The following is a 15,937-nucleotide window of genomic DNA, read 5'->3' as shown; positions in this document are numbered from 1 at the left end:
CCTCAACCTGTTTCTGTTCTCAACACTGCTCAGTCTGTAGTCAACTCAAACTTCAACAAACCTAGTGTCTGGCTGGCTGCTAGGCTAGCGGAAGACTCCGTGGCTCCATCTGGTGGTGATGAGTGTAACTGCAGCCTGTCCAACCGGCTGACTGTGGAGGAATCAAATCGTATTGTATTGTATTAGTCACATGCGCCGAATACAACAGGTGTAGACCTTACAGTGAAATGCTTACTTACGAGCCACTAACCAACAATGCAGTTTAAAAAATAAATAAGAAACGGATAAGAATAACAGTAATTAAAGAGCAGCAGTAAAATAATAATAACGAGACAATATACAGGGGTGTACCGGTACAATGTGGAGGCTATATACAGGGGGTACCGGTACAGAGTCAATGTGGAGACTATATACAGGGGGTACCGGTACCGGTACAGAGTCAATGTGGAGGCTATATACAGGGTGTTATGGTACAGAGTCAATGTGGAGGCTGTATACAGGGGGTACCGGTACAGAGTCAATGTGGAGGCTATATACAGGGGGTATCGGTACAGAGTCAATGTGGAGGCTATATACAGGGGTACCGGTACAGAGTCAATGTGGAGGCTATATACAGGGTGTCATGGTACAGAGTCAATGTGGAGGCTATATACAGGGGGTACCGGTACAGAGTCAATGTGGAGGCTATATACAGGGTGTACCGGTACAGAGTCAATGTGGAGGCTATATACAGGGTGTCACGGTACAGAGTCAATGTGGAGGCTATATACAGGGGGTACCGGTACAGAGTCAATGTGGAGGCTATATACAGGGGGTATCGGTACAGAGTCAATGTGGAGGCTATATACAGGGGGTACCGATACAGAGTCAATGTGGAGTTTATATACAGGGGGTACCGGTACAGAGTCAATGTGGAGACTATATACAGGGGGTACCGGTACAGAGTCAATGTGGAGGCTATATACAGGGTGTACCGGTACAGAGTCAATGTGGAGGCTATATACAGGGGGTATCGGTACAGAGTCAATGTGGAGGCTATATACAGGGGGTACCAGTACAGAGTCAATGTGGAGGCTATATACAGGGGGTACCAGTACAGAGTCAATGTGGAGGCTATATACAGGGGGTACCGGTACAGAGTCAATGTGGAGGCTATATACAGGGGGTATCGGTACAGAGTCAATGTGGAGGCTATATACAGGGGGTACCGGTACAGAGTCAATGTGGAGGCTATATACAGGGGGTACCGGTACAGAGTCAATGTGGAGGCTATATACAGGGGGTACCGGTACAGAGTCAATGTGGAGGCTATATACAGGGGGTACCTGTACAGAGTCAATGTGGAGGCTATATACAGGGGGTATCGGTACAGAGTCAATGTGGAGGCTATATACAGGGGGTATCGGTACAGAGTCAATGTGGAGGCTATATACAGGGGGTATCGGTACAGAGTCAATGTGGAGGCTATATACAGGGGGTACCGGTACAGAGTCAATGTGGAGGCTATATACAGGGGGTACCGGTACAGAGTCAATGTGGAGGCTATATACAGGGGGTACCAGTACAGAGTCAATGTGCGGGGGCACTGGTAAGTTGAGGTAATATGTACATGTAGGTAGAGTTATTAAAGTGACTATGCATAGATGATAACAACAGAGAGTAGCAGTAGTATAAAAGAGGGGGGGGGGGGGGGTAATGCAAATAGTCTGGGTAGCCATTTGATTAGATGTTCAGGAGTCTTATGGCTTGGGGGTAGAAGCTGTTTAGAAGCCTCTTGGACCTAGACTTGGCGCTCAGTCAGTAGATTGTTGTTGTAAAAGTCAGGCTGAGTTCAAGGACATTGTGACCAGAGGACAAGACTACTTACCAAAAACTCTAACTCACAACGCCTCTCTCTCTCTTCACCTAACCTTGCATGCAGAAGAGTAGGTCAATTCATGTAAATTGGTTAAACACCTTTTGATTTAGGTGCTGTGTTGGGTTGTTAAAATGCCTTTCTAGGTTGGAGAAACTAACGTTGATCTTCAGCAGAGGTTTGTATGGTAGGTAGGTTAGTCCCATAGGACAACCAGGTCTTTGGTTATTGTGAAAGTTTACAATGACTTTCCTTCCGCTGAGAACTTTTTTAGTCTTCGCTCTTTGTTACCGTGTAATACGCCTCATCTCACCTGGCTTCTCCCCCCTTTTCTTCCTCAGACCGTCTCGTCGGCGCCGCTCCGTGGGTGTGGCCAACGCCACCCTGCCTCGCTTCCTGACCACTCCCCCCACCCTGCCCAACGCGTCGACCACGCCCAGCCCAGAGGGCGAGGGGACGGAGGGCTCCAAGGTGACACTTGTGGTGTTCGCCAAGGAGTCGACGGTCATCTCCAACCTGCGCCACTTCACCAGCTACCAGATAGAGATCCATGGCTGTAACCACCCCTCTGACTCCCAACGCTGCAGCATGGCCACTTACGTCAGCGCACGCACCATGCCCGAGGGTAAGGCTGTCACACACACTAACAGACTACAGCATGCCCGAGGGTAAGGCTGTACACAGTCACACACACTAACAGACTACAGCATGCCCGAGGGTAAGGCTGTACACAGTCACACACACTAACAGACTACAGCATGCCCGAGGGTAAGGCTGTACACAGTCACACACACTAACAGACTACACCATGCCCGAGTGTAAGGCTGTACACAGTCACACACACTAACAGACTACAGCATGCCCGAGGGTAAGGCTGTACACAGTCACACACACTAATGATGGTTCTGCCTGTTCTCCTCTCCCTGCAGAGAAAGCTGATGACATTGTGGGCCAGGTGAGCCATGAGATTGTGTTGGAGAACCCAGACTCTGTCCACATCAAGTGGCTGGAGCCCAAAGCCCCCAACGGCATGATCATCCTGTACGAGATCAACTACAGGAGGATAGGAGACCCTGAGGTCAGTACCAATACTAGAATCAACTACAGGAGGATAGATAGGAGACCCTGAGGTCAGTACCAATACTAGAATCAACTACAGGAGGATAGATAGGAGACCCTGAGGTCAGTACCAATACTAGAATCAGCTACAGGAGGATAGATAGGAGACCCTGAGGTCAGTACCAATACTAGAATCAACTACAGGAGGATAGGAGACCCTGAGGTCAGGTCCAATACTAGAATCAGCTACAGGAGGATAGATAGGAGACCCTGAGGTCAGTACCAATACTAGAATCAACTACAGGAGGATAGGAGACCCTGAGGTCAGTACCAATACTAGAATCAGCTACAGGAGGATAGATAGGAGACCCTGAGGTCAGGTCCAATACTAGAATCAACTACAGGAGGATAGATAGGAGACCCTGAGGTCAGTACCAATACTAGAATCAACTACAGGAGGATAGATAGGAGACCCTGAGGTCAGGTCCAATACTAGAATCAGCTACAGGAGGATATATAGGAGACCCTGAGGTCAGTACCAATACTAGAATCAACTACAGGAGGATAGATAGGAGACCCTGAGGTCAGGTCCAATACTAGAATCAACTACAGGAGGATAGGAGACCCTGAGGTCAGTACCAATACTAGAATCAACTACAGGAGGATAGATAGGAGACCCTGAGGTCAGGTCCAATACTAGAATCAACTACAGGAGGATAGATAGGAGACCCTGAGGTCAGTACCAATACTAGAATCAACTACAGGAGGATAGATAGGAGACCCTGAGGTCAGGTCCAATACTAGAATCAGCTACAGGAGGATAGATAGGAGACCCTGAGGTCAGTACCAATACTAGAATCAGCTACAGGAGGATAGGAGACCCTGAGGTCAGTACCAATACTAGAATCAGCTACAGGAGGATAGGAGACCCTGAGGTCAGTACCAATACTAGAATCAACTACAGGAGGATAGATAGGAGACCCTGAGGTCAGGTCCAATACTAGAATCAGCTACAGGAGGATAGGAGACCCTGAGGTCAGGTCCAATACTAGAATCAGCTACAGGAGGATAGGAGACCCTGAGGTCAGTACCAATACTAGAATCAACTACAGGAGGATAGATAGGAGACCCTGAGGTCAGTACCAATACTAGAATCAACTACAGGAGGATAGATAGGAGACCCTGAGGTCAGTACCAATACTAGAATCAACTACAGGAGGATAGGACCAATACTAGAATCAACTACAGGAGGATAGGAGACCCTGGAGTCAGTACCAATACTAGAATCAACTACAGGAGGATAGATAGGAGACCCTGAGGTCAGTACCAATACTAGAATCAACTACAGGAGGATAGGAGACCCTGAGGTCAGTACCAATACTAGAATCAACTACAGGAGGATAGGAGACCCTGAGGTCAGTACCAATACTAGAATCAGCTACAGGAGGATAGGAGACCCTGAGGTCAGTACCAATACTAGAATCAACTACAGGAGCATAGATAGGAGACCCTGAGGTCAGTACCAATACTAGAATCAGCTACAGCAGGATAGATAGGAGACCCTGAGGTCAGTACCAATACTAGAATCAACTACAGGAGGATAGATAGGAGACCCTGAGGTCAGTACCAATACTAGAATCAACTACAGGAGGATAGTTAGGAGACCCTGAGGTCAGGTCCAATACTAGAATCAACTACAGGAGGATAGATAGGAGACCCTGAGGTCAGTACCAATACTAGAATCAACTACAGGAGGATAGGAGACCCTGAGGTCAGTACCAATACTAGAATCAGCTACAGGAGGATAGGAGACCCTGAGGTCAGTACCAATACTAGAATCAGCTACAGGAGCATAGATAGGAGACCCTGAGGTCAGTACCAATACTAGAATCAACTACAGGAGGATAGATAGGAGACCCTGAGGTCAGGTCCAATACTAGAATCAGCTACAGGAGGATAGATAGGAGACCCTGAGGTCAGTACCAATACTAGAATCAGCTACAGGAGGATAGGAGACCCTGAGGTCAGTACCAATACTAGAATCAACTACAGGAGGATAGATAGGAGACCCTGAGGTCAGTACCAATACTAGAATCAGCTACAGCAGGATAGATAGGAGACCCTGAGGTCAGTACCAATACTAGAATCAACTACAGGAGGATAGATAGGAGACCCTGAGGTCAGTACCAATACTATAATCAGCTACAGGAGGATAGGAGACCCTGAGGTCAGTACCAATACTAGAATCAACTACAGGAGGATAGATAGGAGACCCTGAGGTCAGTACCAATACTAGAATCAACTACAGCAGGATAGGAGACCCTGAGGTCAGTACCAATACTAGAATCAACTACAGGAGGATAGATAGGAGACCCTGAGGTCAGTACCAATACTAGAATCAACTACAGGAGGATAGATAGGAGACCCTGAGGTCAGTACCAATACTAGAATCAACTACAGGAGGATAGATAGGAGACCCTGAGGTCAGTACCAATACTAGAATCAGCTACAGGAGGATAGGAGACCCTGAGGTCAGTACCAATACTAGAATCAACTACAGGAGGATAGATAGGAGACCCTGAGGTCAGGTCCAATACTAGAATCAACTACAGGAGGATAGATAGGAGACCCTGAGGTCAGTACCAATACTAGAATCAACTACAGGAGGATAGGAGACCCTGAGGTCAGTACCAATACTAGAATCAGCTACAGGAGGATAGGAGACCCTGAGGTCAGTACCAATACTAGAATCAGCTACAGGAGCATAGATAGGAGACCCTGAGGTCAGTACCAATACTAGAATCAACTACAGGAGGATAGATAGGAGACCCTGAGGTCAGGTCCAATACTAGAATCAGCTACAGGGGGATAGATAGGAGACCCTGAGGTCAGTACCAATACTAGAATCAGCTACAGGAGGATAGGAGACCCTGAGGTCAGTACCAATGCTAGAATCAACTACAGGAGGATAGATAGGAGACCCTGAGGTCAGTACCAATACTAGAATCAACTACAGGATAGATAGGAGACCCTGAGGTCAGTACCAATACTAGAATCAACTACAGGAGGATAGGAGACCCTGAGGTCAGTACCAATACTAGAATCAACTAAAGGAGGATAGATAGGAGACCCTGAGGGCAGTACCAATACTAGAATCAACTACAGGAGGATAGATAGGAGACCCTGAGGTCAGTACCAATACTAGAATCAGCTACAGGAGGATAGATAGGAGACCCTGAGGTCAGTACCAATACTAGAATCAACTACAGGAGGATAGATAGGAGACCCTGAGGTCAGTACCAATACTAGAATCAACTACAGCAGGATAGGAGACCCTGAGGTCAGTACCAATACTAGAATCAGCTACAGGAGGATAGGAGACCCTGAGGTCAGTACCAATACTAGAATCAACTACAGGAGGATAGATAGGAGACCCTGAGGTCAGGTCCAATACTAGAATCAACTACAGGAGGATAGATAGGAGACCCTGGGGTCAGTACCAATACTAGAATCAGCTACAGGAGGATAGATAGGAGACCCTGAGGTCAGTGCCATTACTAGAATCAGCTACAGGAGGATAGGACCAATACTAGAATCAACTACAGGAGGATAGGAGACCCTGGAGTCAGTACCAATACTAGAATCAACTACAGGAGGATAGATAGGAGACCCTGAGGTCAGTACCAATACTAGAATCAGCTACAGGAGGATAGATAGGAGACCCTGAGGTCAGTACCAATACTAGAATCAACTACAGGAGGATAGATAGGAGACCCTGAGGTCAGGTCCAATACTAGGTTAACTACAGCAGGATAGGAGACCCTGAGGTCAGTACCAATACTAGAATCAACTACAGGAGGATAGATAGGAGACCCTGAGGTCAGTACCAATACTAGAATCAGCTACAGGAGGATAGATAGGAGACCCTGAGGTCAGGTCCAATACTAGAATCAGCTACAGGAGGATAGGAGACCCTGAGGTCAGTACCAATACTAGAATCAACTACAGGAGGATAGATAGGAGACCCTGAGGTCAGTACCAATACTAGAATCAACTACAGGAGGATAGATAGGAGACCCTGAGGTCAGTACCAATACTAGAATCAGCTACAGGAGGATAGATAGGAGACCCTGAGGTCAGTACCAATACTAGAATCAGCTACAGGAGGATAGGAGACCCTGAGGTCAGTACCAATACTAGAATCAACTACAGCAGGATAGGAGACCCTGAGGTCAGTACCAATACTAGAATCAGCTACAGGAGGATAGGAGACCCTGAGGTCAGTACCAATACTAGAATCAACTACAGGAGGATAGATAGGAGACCCTGAGGTCAGGTCCAATACTAGAATCAACTACAGGAGGATAGATAGGAGACCCTGGGGTCAGTACCAATACTAGAATCAGCTACAGGAGGATAGATAGGAGACCCTGAGGTCAGTGCCATTACTAGAATCAGCTACAGGAGGATAGGACCAATACTAGAATCAACTACAGGAGGATAGGAGACCCTGGAGTCAGTACCAATACTAGAATCAACTACAGGAGGATAGATAGGAGACCCTGAGGTCAGTACCAATACTAGAATCAACTACAGGAGGATAGATAGGAGACCCTGAGGTCAGTACCAATACTAGAATCAGCTACAGGAGGATAGGAGACCCTGAGGTCAGGTCCAATACTAGAATCAGCTACAGGAGGATAGATAGGAGACCCTGAGGTCAGGTCCAATACTAGAATCAACTACAGCAGGATAGGAGACCCTGAGGTCAGTACCAATACTAGAATCAACTACAGGAGGATAGATAGGAGACCCTGAGGTCAGTACCAATACTAGAATCAGCTACAGGAGGATAGGAGACCCTGAGGTCAGTACCAATACTAGAATCAACTACAGGAGGATAGATAGGAGACCCTGAGGTCAGTACCAATACTAGAATCAACTACAGGAGGATAGATAGGAGACCCTGAGGTCAGTACCAATACTAGAATCAACTACAGGAGGATAGATAGGAGACCCTGAGGTCAGTACCAATACTAGAATCAACTACAGGAGGATAGATAGGAGACCCTGAGGTCAGTACCAATACTAGAATCAACTACAGGAGGATAGATAGGAGACCCTGAGGTCAGGTCCAATACTAGAATCAGCTACAGGAGGATAGATAGGAGACCCTGAGGTCAGGTCCAATACTAGAATCAGCTACAGGAGGATAGGAGACCCTGAGGTCAGGTCCAATACTAGAATCAACTACAGGAGGATAGATAGGAGACCCTGAGGTCAGTACCAATACTAGAATCAGCTACAGGAGGATAGATAGGAGACCCTGAGGTCAGTACCAATACTAGAATCAGCTACAGGAGGATAGGAGACCCTGAGGTCAGTACCAATACTAGAATCAACTACAGCAGGATAGGAGACCCTGAGGTCAGTACCAATACTAGAATCAGCTACAGGAGGATAGGAGACCCTGAGGTCAGTACCAATACTAGAATCAACTACAGGAGGATAGATAGGAGACCCTGGGGTCAGTACCAATACTAGAATCAGCTACAGGAGGATAGATAGGAGACCCTGAGGTCAGTGCCATTACTAGAATCAGCTACAGGAGGATAGGACCAATACTAGAATCAACTACAGGAGGATAGGAGACCCTGGAGTCAGTACCAATACTAGAATCAACTACAGGAGGATAGATAGGAGACCCTGAGGTCAGTACCAATACTAGAATCAGCTACAGGAGGATAGATAGGAGACCCTGAGGTCAGTACCAATACTAGAATCAACTACAGCAGGATAGGAGACCCTGAGGTCAGTACCAATACTAGAATCAACTACAGGAGGATAGATAGGAGACCCTGAGGTCAGTACCAATACTAGAATCAGCTACAGGAGGATAGGAGACCCTGAGGTCAGGTCCAATACTAGAATCAACTACAGGAGGATAGATAGGAGACCCTGAGGTCATTACCAATACTAGAATCAACTACAGGAGGATAGGAGACCCTGAGGTCAGTACCAATACTAGAATCAACTACAGGAGGATAGATAGGAGACCCTGAGGTCAGGTCCAATACTAGAATCAGCTACAGGAGGATAGATAGGAGACCCTGAGGTCAGGTCCAATACTAGAATCAGCTACAGGAGGATAGGAGACCCTGAGGTCAGTACCAATACTAGAATCAGCTACAGGAGGATAGGAGATCCTGAGGTCAGTACCAATACTAGAATCAACTACAGGAGGATAGATAGGAGACCCTGAGGTCAGTACCAATACTAGAATCAGCTACAGGAGGATAGGAGACCCTGAGGTCAGTACCAATACTAGAATCAGCTACAGGAGGATAGATAGGAGACCCTGAGGTCAGTACCAATACTAGAATCAACTACAGGAGGATAGGAGACCCTGAGGTCAGTACCAATACTAGAATCAGCTACAGGAGGATAGGAGACCCTGAGGTCAGTACCAATACTAGAATCAGCTACAGGAGGATAGGAGACCCTGAGGTCAGTACCAATACTAGAATCAACTACAGGAGGATAGATAGGAGACCCTGAGGTCAGTACCAATACTAGAATCAGCTACAGGAGGATAGGAGACCCTGAGGTCAGTACCAATACTAGAATCAGCTACAGGAGGATAGATAGGAGACCCTGAGGTCAGTACCAATACTAGAATCAACTACAGGAGGATAGGAGACCCTGAGGTCAGTACCAATACTAGAATCAGCTACAGGAGGATAGATAGGAGACCCTGAGGTCAGGTCCAATACTAGAATCAACTACAGCAGGATAGGAGACCCTGAGGTCAGTACCAATACTAGAATCAACTACAGGAGGATAGATAGGAGACCCTGAGGTCAGTACCAATACTAGAATCAGCTACAGGAGGATAGGAGACCCTGAGGTCAGTACCAATACTAGAATCAACTACAGGAGGATAGATAGGAGACCCTGAGGTCAGTACCAATACTAGAATCAACTACAGGAGGATAGATAGGAGACCCTGAGGTCAGTACCAATACTAGAATCAACTACAGGAGGATAGATAGGAGACCCTGAGGTCAGTACCAATACTATAATCAACTACAGGAGGATAGATAGGAGACCCTGAGGTCAGTACCAATACTAGAATCAACTACAGGAGGATAGATAGGAGACCCTGAGGTCAGTACCAATACTAGAATCAACTACAGGAGGATAGATAGGAGACCCTGAGGTCAGGTCCAATACTAGAATCAAATAACTGTTTCTATTAATCCATTTCCCCTTTGCTCTTTCTTGTTCTGGATGTTTGTTGACTTGACTTTACAGAGTAGTCATTTGTCGGTGTTTGGCTAGGAAAGGGAAGTGACAGGGGCTATTTGGGGAACTATTATTTGGGCCAGGATTAGTTTATTAGGTGCATTCCTGGTTGCTACAGTCTGAATTTGATATTGGCTAGTTGTTTTTCAACCATATTGTCTGGGCTCATAATCATGGTCTTGTGCATTATGCTGAAAAACAACCACAGCCATTATGAAAGGAAATCTATGATTTATCTACAGTTCTGATTGTCACCCCGTGTGTGTGTGTGTGTGTGTGTGTGTGTGTGTGTGTGTGTGTGTGTATTGCTGTGGTGAATGTGTGGACTCATCACTCATTGGTATTCACTACTGCACCGTCTTACCCAGGGAGCCTTGTAGTAGAACTGTTACCATGGCGATAGAAGCAGGAACTGCTCCTCCTCTTGTGTAAACAAATAGATATCTCAGTAACCAAGGAATTAAGAGCTTTTATTCCTCTGCAATGACAATGCACTGCACTTTTTCTGGACATTGTCATTGGCTTAAAGAAATCTGGACAAATATTTAATTGTGAAAGGTAATCACATATACTTCTTATTTTTTGTTGTATGTAGATAATATATTGACAAGATGGAGAGTTAGTATGCCAGGTTGAAAGCTTTGATTCACAGACTTTGTTGTTACGGCCAGGGAAGCCTCGTCTATTATAAACCCTGGTACTCACAGTCACACCCTTTATACAACACTGTGTGTGATTGAGTGGAATTACCTCGCTACAGCCACTCTATAACCGTGTAATAATCTGTGTTCCAGGAGCTGCATCACTGCGTGTCCAGGAAGACCTACGCCCAGATCAGAGGCTGCAGGCTGCGTGTGGTGCATCCTGGGAACTACACTGTGAAGATCCGTGCCACCTCGCTGGCAGGAAATGGCTCCTGGACTAAACCCACCTATTTCTTCATGCCCGACAGTAAGTCCTGCCTGCCTGGGCCAATGTACTTACTTTGTCTGAAATTTATATATATTGTTTTGCGATATATTTATTACACAAATGTTTTATTTATTTCACACGCGTCAGAAAAACATGACAGTAAAAGAACATCACTCCACACACACACACACACACACACACACACACACACACACACACACACACACACACACACACACACACACACACACACACACACACACACACACACACACACACACACACACACACAAACAACAACAGGCTACAGAGGAACACAGCGTACTCTGGACACATTTGAACAGTTCATGTTGCCATGACCGTGACTGACCAATGGCTGCTGTGTTTGTTGCAGAGGACATTGTTTCACTGAACATTATCATTGGCCCAGTCATCTGCTTCGTCCTGCTGCTCGTCGTGGGAGGCGGAGTCTTCATGGTCTATAAGAAGAAGTAAGACTTGATTTGATTTATTTTGCCTTTATTTTACCAGGCAGGTAATTATTTACAATGATGGCTTGGCAAGACAAATAAACAAATATGCAAGGATATCTTTGACTCTTCTTTTGACTGTGTGTATCAGACAAATTGAGGGACCCACTGGACCTCTGATCGCCTCGTCCAACCCGGAGTACCTGAGCGCAAGCGATGGTAAGGACAACCACAAACCCCACCTCAAACCAGGCCAGCGGGTTTTGTTTTCCTGTGAGGTGGTGTATGTGCTAAAAAGAAAAAAAGAGTGTTAGTACATTAAGTAGTGAACTAAAATGAGAACTTTGTTCCCTTGTGTGGTGTAGTATACATACCGGATGACTGGGAGGTGGCGAGGGAAAAGATCAACATCCTCAAGGAGCTGGGTCAGGGCTCGTTTGGCATGGTCTACGAGGGCGTCGCCAAGGACATCGTGAAGGGCGAGCCGGACACGCGTGTGGCAGTGAAAACGGTCAATGAGTCGGCCAGTCTGAGAGAGAGGATAGAGTTCCTCAACGAAGCCTCCGTCATGAAGGCCTTCAGCTGTCACCACGTGGTAAGAAACCTATTTATTCACTTTCATTGTTAACTATGTCGACTAACTCTCCCTGTAGTGTAGTGACTAACTCTCCCTGTAGTGTAGTGACTAACTCTCCCTGTAGTGTAGTGACTAACTCTCCCTGTAGTGTAGTGACTAACTCTCCCTGTAGTGTAGTGACTAACTCTCCCTGTAGTGTAGTGACTAACTCTCCCTGTAGTGTAGTGACTAACTCTCCCTGTAGTGTAGTGACTAACTCTCCCTGTAGTGTAGTGACTAACTCTCCCTGTAGTGTAGTGACTAACTCTCCCTGTAGTGTAGTGACTAACTCTCCCTGTAGTGTAGTGACTAACTCTCCCTGTAGTGTAGTGACTAACTCTCCCTGTAGTGTAGTGACTAACTCTCCCTGTAGTGTAGTGACTAACTCTCCCTGTAGTGTAGTGACTAACTCTGTCTGTAGTGTAGTGACTAACTCTGCCTGTAGTGTAGTGACTAACTCTGTCTGTAGTGTAGTGACTAACTCTGTCTGTAGTGTAGTGACTAACTCTCCCTGTAGTGTAGTGACTAACTCTCCCTGTCTGTAGTGTAGTGACTAACTCTCCCTGTCTGTAGTGTAGTGACTAACTCTCCCTGTCTGTAGTGTAGTGACTAAGTCTCCCTGTCTGTAGTGTAGTGACTAAGTCTCCCTGTTCTCTGTCTGTAGTGTAGTGACTAACTCTCCCTGTAGTGTAGTGACTAAGTCTCTCTGTCTGTAGTGTAGTGACTAAGTCTCTCTGTCTGTAGTGTAGTGACTAAGTCTCTCTGTCTGTAGTGTAGTGACTAACTCTCTCTGTCTGTAGTGTAGTGACTAACTCTCTCTGTCTGTAGTGTAGTGACTAACTCTCTCTGTCTGTAGTGTAGTGACTAACTCTCTCTGTCTGTAGTGTAGTGACTAACTCTCTCTGTCTGTAGTGTAGTGACTAACTCTCCCTGTTCTCTCTGTCTGTAGTGTAGTGACTAACTCTCCCTGTTCTCTCTGTCTGTAGTGTAGTGACTAAGTATCTCTGTCTGTAGTGTAGTGACTAACTCTCCCTGTTCTCTGTCTGTAGTGTAGTGACTAACTCTCCCTGTTCTCTCTGTCTGTAGTGTAGTGACTAACTCTCCCTGTTCTCTCTGTCTGTAGTGTAGTGACTAAGTATCTCTGTCTGTAGTGTAGTGACTAACTCTCCCTGTTCTCTGTCTGTAGTGTAGTGACTAACTCTCCCTGTTCTCTCTGTCTGTAGTGTAGTGACTGTCTCCTTGTTCTCTGTCTGTAGTGTAGTGACTAACTCTCCCTGTTCTCTGTCTGTAGTGTAGTGACTAACTCTCCCTGTTCTCTGTCTGTATTGTAGTGACTAACTCTCCCTGTTCTCTCTGTCTGTAGTGTAGTGACTGTCTCCCTGTTCTCTCTGTCTGTAGTGTAGTGACTAAGTCTCCCTGTTCTCTGTCTGTAGTGTAGTGACTAACTCTCCCTGTTCTCTCTGTCTGTAGTGTAGTGACTAAGTCTCCCTGTTCTCTGTCTGTAGTGTAGGGACTAACTCTCCCTGTTCTCTCTGTCTGTAGTGTAGTGACTAACTCTCCCTGTTCTCTCTGTCTGTAGTGTAGTGACTAAGTCTCCCTGTTCTCTGTCTGTAGTGTAGGGACTAACTCTCCCTGTTCTCTCTGTCTGTAGTGTAGTGACTAACTCTCCCTGTTCTCTCTGTCTGTAGTGTAGTGACTGTCTCCCTGTTCTCTCTGTCTGTAGTGTAGTGACTACGTCTCCCTGTTCTCTGTCTGTAGTGTAGTGACTAACTCTCCCTGTTCTCTCTGTCTGTAGTGTAGTGACTAACTCTCCCTGTTCTCTGTCTGTAGTGTAGTGACTAAGTCTCCCTGTTCTCTCTGTCTGTAGTGTAGTGACTAACTCTCCCTGTTCTCTCTGTCTGTAGTGTAGTGACTAACTCTCCCTGTTCTCTGTCTGTAGTGTAGTGACTAAGTCTCCCTGTTCTCTGTCTGTAGTGTAGTGACTAAGTCTCCCTGTTCTCTCTGTCTGTAGGTGCGTCTGCTGGGTGTGGTGTCTAAGGGCCAGCCCACTCTGGTGGTGATGGAGCTGATGACCCATGGAGATCTGAAGAGCTTCCTACGGGCCCTCCGCCCAGACTCCGAGAGTAACCCCACAGGGAAGCCCCCTCCCACACTGAAAGAGATGATCCAGGTGTCAGGAGAGATAGCAGACGGCATGGCCTACCTCAACGCCAAGAAGTTTGTCCACAGAGATCTAGCTGCCAGGAACTGCATGGTGGCTGAGGACAACACCGTCAAGATCGGAGGTACAGTACTTTAAGACTGTACCAAACACGTGATTCTCTCTGTGACTGGTGTATGAGGCTTGGGTTAATAATTCAGGAGTGGTGGAATGTCTGTATTGTAACAAAGCGGCTCGTGTGTGTGTGCCTGTGGTTGATATATATATATATACACGACTGTGTTTCTCCAGACTTTGGTATGACCAGAGATATCTACGAGACGGACTACTACCGCAAGGGAGGAAAGGGTCTGCTCCCTGTAAGGTGGATGGCTCCCGAGTCGCTCAAGGACGGAGTGTTCACCGCTCATTCAGACTGCTGGTGAGGAAGACTTGGGCTGCCACTGATGTCAGATGGGCCTGTCTGCTCCACCCGTTTCATCCACCCTATTCAATCTCCTGAGAGCAAGAACCTATTTTATTTGTTGAGAGAAGGAACATCTTTCTCCACTCCCCCCCCCCCCCCGTTCCAACCCCCTTTATGTCTACAGTAACTCTGTCAGCACTGTTTTATTCAGTTGTTACTCTAGTCCAGGGGGGATTCAAATCTAACCCTACTGCTGGTTTGCTGTTCTACCTGATGATTAATTGTACCCACCTAATGTCCCAGGTCTAAATCAGTCCCTGATTAGAGAGGAATCATCCACCTAATGTCCCAGGTCTAAATCAGTCCCTGATTAGAGGGGAATCACCCACCTAATGTCCCAGGTCTAAATCAGTCCCTGATTAGAGGGGAATCATCCACCTAATGTCCCAGGTCTAAATCAGTCCCTGATTAGAGGGGAATCATCCACCTAATGTCCCAGGTCTAAATCAGTCCCTGATTAGAGGGGAATCACCCACCTCATGTCCCAGGTCTAAATCAGACCCTGATTAGAGGGGAATCATCCACCTCATGTCCCAGGTCTAAATCAGTCCCTGATTAGAGGGGAATCACCCACCTAATGTCCCAGGTCTAAATCAGTCCCTGATTAGAGAGGAATCATCCACCTCATGTCCCAGGTCTAAATCAGTCCCTGATTAGAGGGGAATCATCCACCTCATGTCCCAGGTCTAAATCAGACCCGTAAATGATTAAATAAAGCAGATGAACTGGTTTCAAGGTCCAGAGTTGAATTTGAGGCCACTCGTCTTTTATTTTCTTATTCACATCCTGTTTTTTGTTTTTGCTGTTGTCTTGAGATAATATCTGTCTGGTAATGTCTGTCTGTCTGACCCCAGGTCGTTTGGCGTGGTGTTGTGGGAGGTCAGTACCCTGGCAGAGCAGCCGTACCAGGGCCTGTCCAATGAACAGGTCCTCAAGTTCGTCATGGACGGAGGATACCTGGACAGACCAGAGAACTGTGAACAGAGGATGTAAGTGTCTCAAACACTAGACTTTTTGTGCATCGTGGGATCTGTTGTCTTTTACCTTGATATCCACTACCAAGCATACAAAGTACATGATGTAAATTATTTTG

At 46.5% G+C, this 15,937-nt stretch overlaps 1 protein-coding gene across 4 annotated transcripts in view; it reads left to right on the top strand.

Annotated features, from left to right (window-relative positions):
- The window catches only part of LOC139541620 (insulin receptor-like), a 206,184-nt gene that overhangs the window by 181,330 nt on the left and 8,917 nt on the right, over positions 1-15,937 (top strand). For all 4 annotated transcript variants that reach the window (XR_011668371.1, XM_071346446.1, XM_071346445.1 and 1 more), the window contains 9 exons: positions 2,197-2,480; positions 2,785-2,933; positions 11,014-11,170; positions 11,526-11,622; positions 11,753-11,820; positions 11,967-12,196; positions 14,229-14,502; positions 14,670-14,799; positions 15,699-15,833. Coding sequence is in view for 3 of the 4 variants with exons in the window: in XM_071346446.1 (XP_071202547.1) it covers positions 2,197-2,480; positions 2,785-2,933; positions 11,014-11,170; positions 11,526-11,622; positions 11,753-11,820; positions 11,967-12,196; positions 14,229-14,502; positions 14,670-14,799; positions 15,699-15,833 (1,524 nt within the window). In the remaining variant the exon portion in view is untranslated. The remainder of the gene's footprint in view (positions 1-2,196; positions 2,481-2,784; positions 2,934-11,013; positions 11,171-11,525; positions 11,623-11,752; positions 11,821-11,966; positions 12,197-14,228; positions 14,503-14,669; positions 14,800-15,698; positions 15,834-15,937) is intronic.

The sequence above is a fragment of the Salvelinus alpinus genome, chromosome 16 (genome assembly GCF_045679555.1).
Source record: "Salvelinus alpinus chromosome 16, SLU_Salpinus.1, whole genome shotgun sequence".
NCBI lineage: Eukaryota > Metazoa > Chordata > Actinopteri > Salmoniformes > Salmonidae > Salvelinus > Salvelinus alpinus.
The sequence above is the reverse complement of the archived record's forward strand: the minus strand, read 5'-3'. Positions and strand labels throughout refer to the sequence as shown.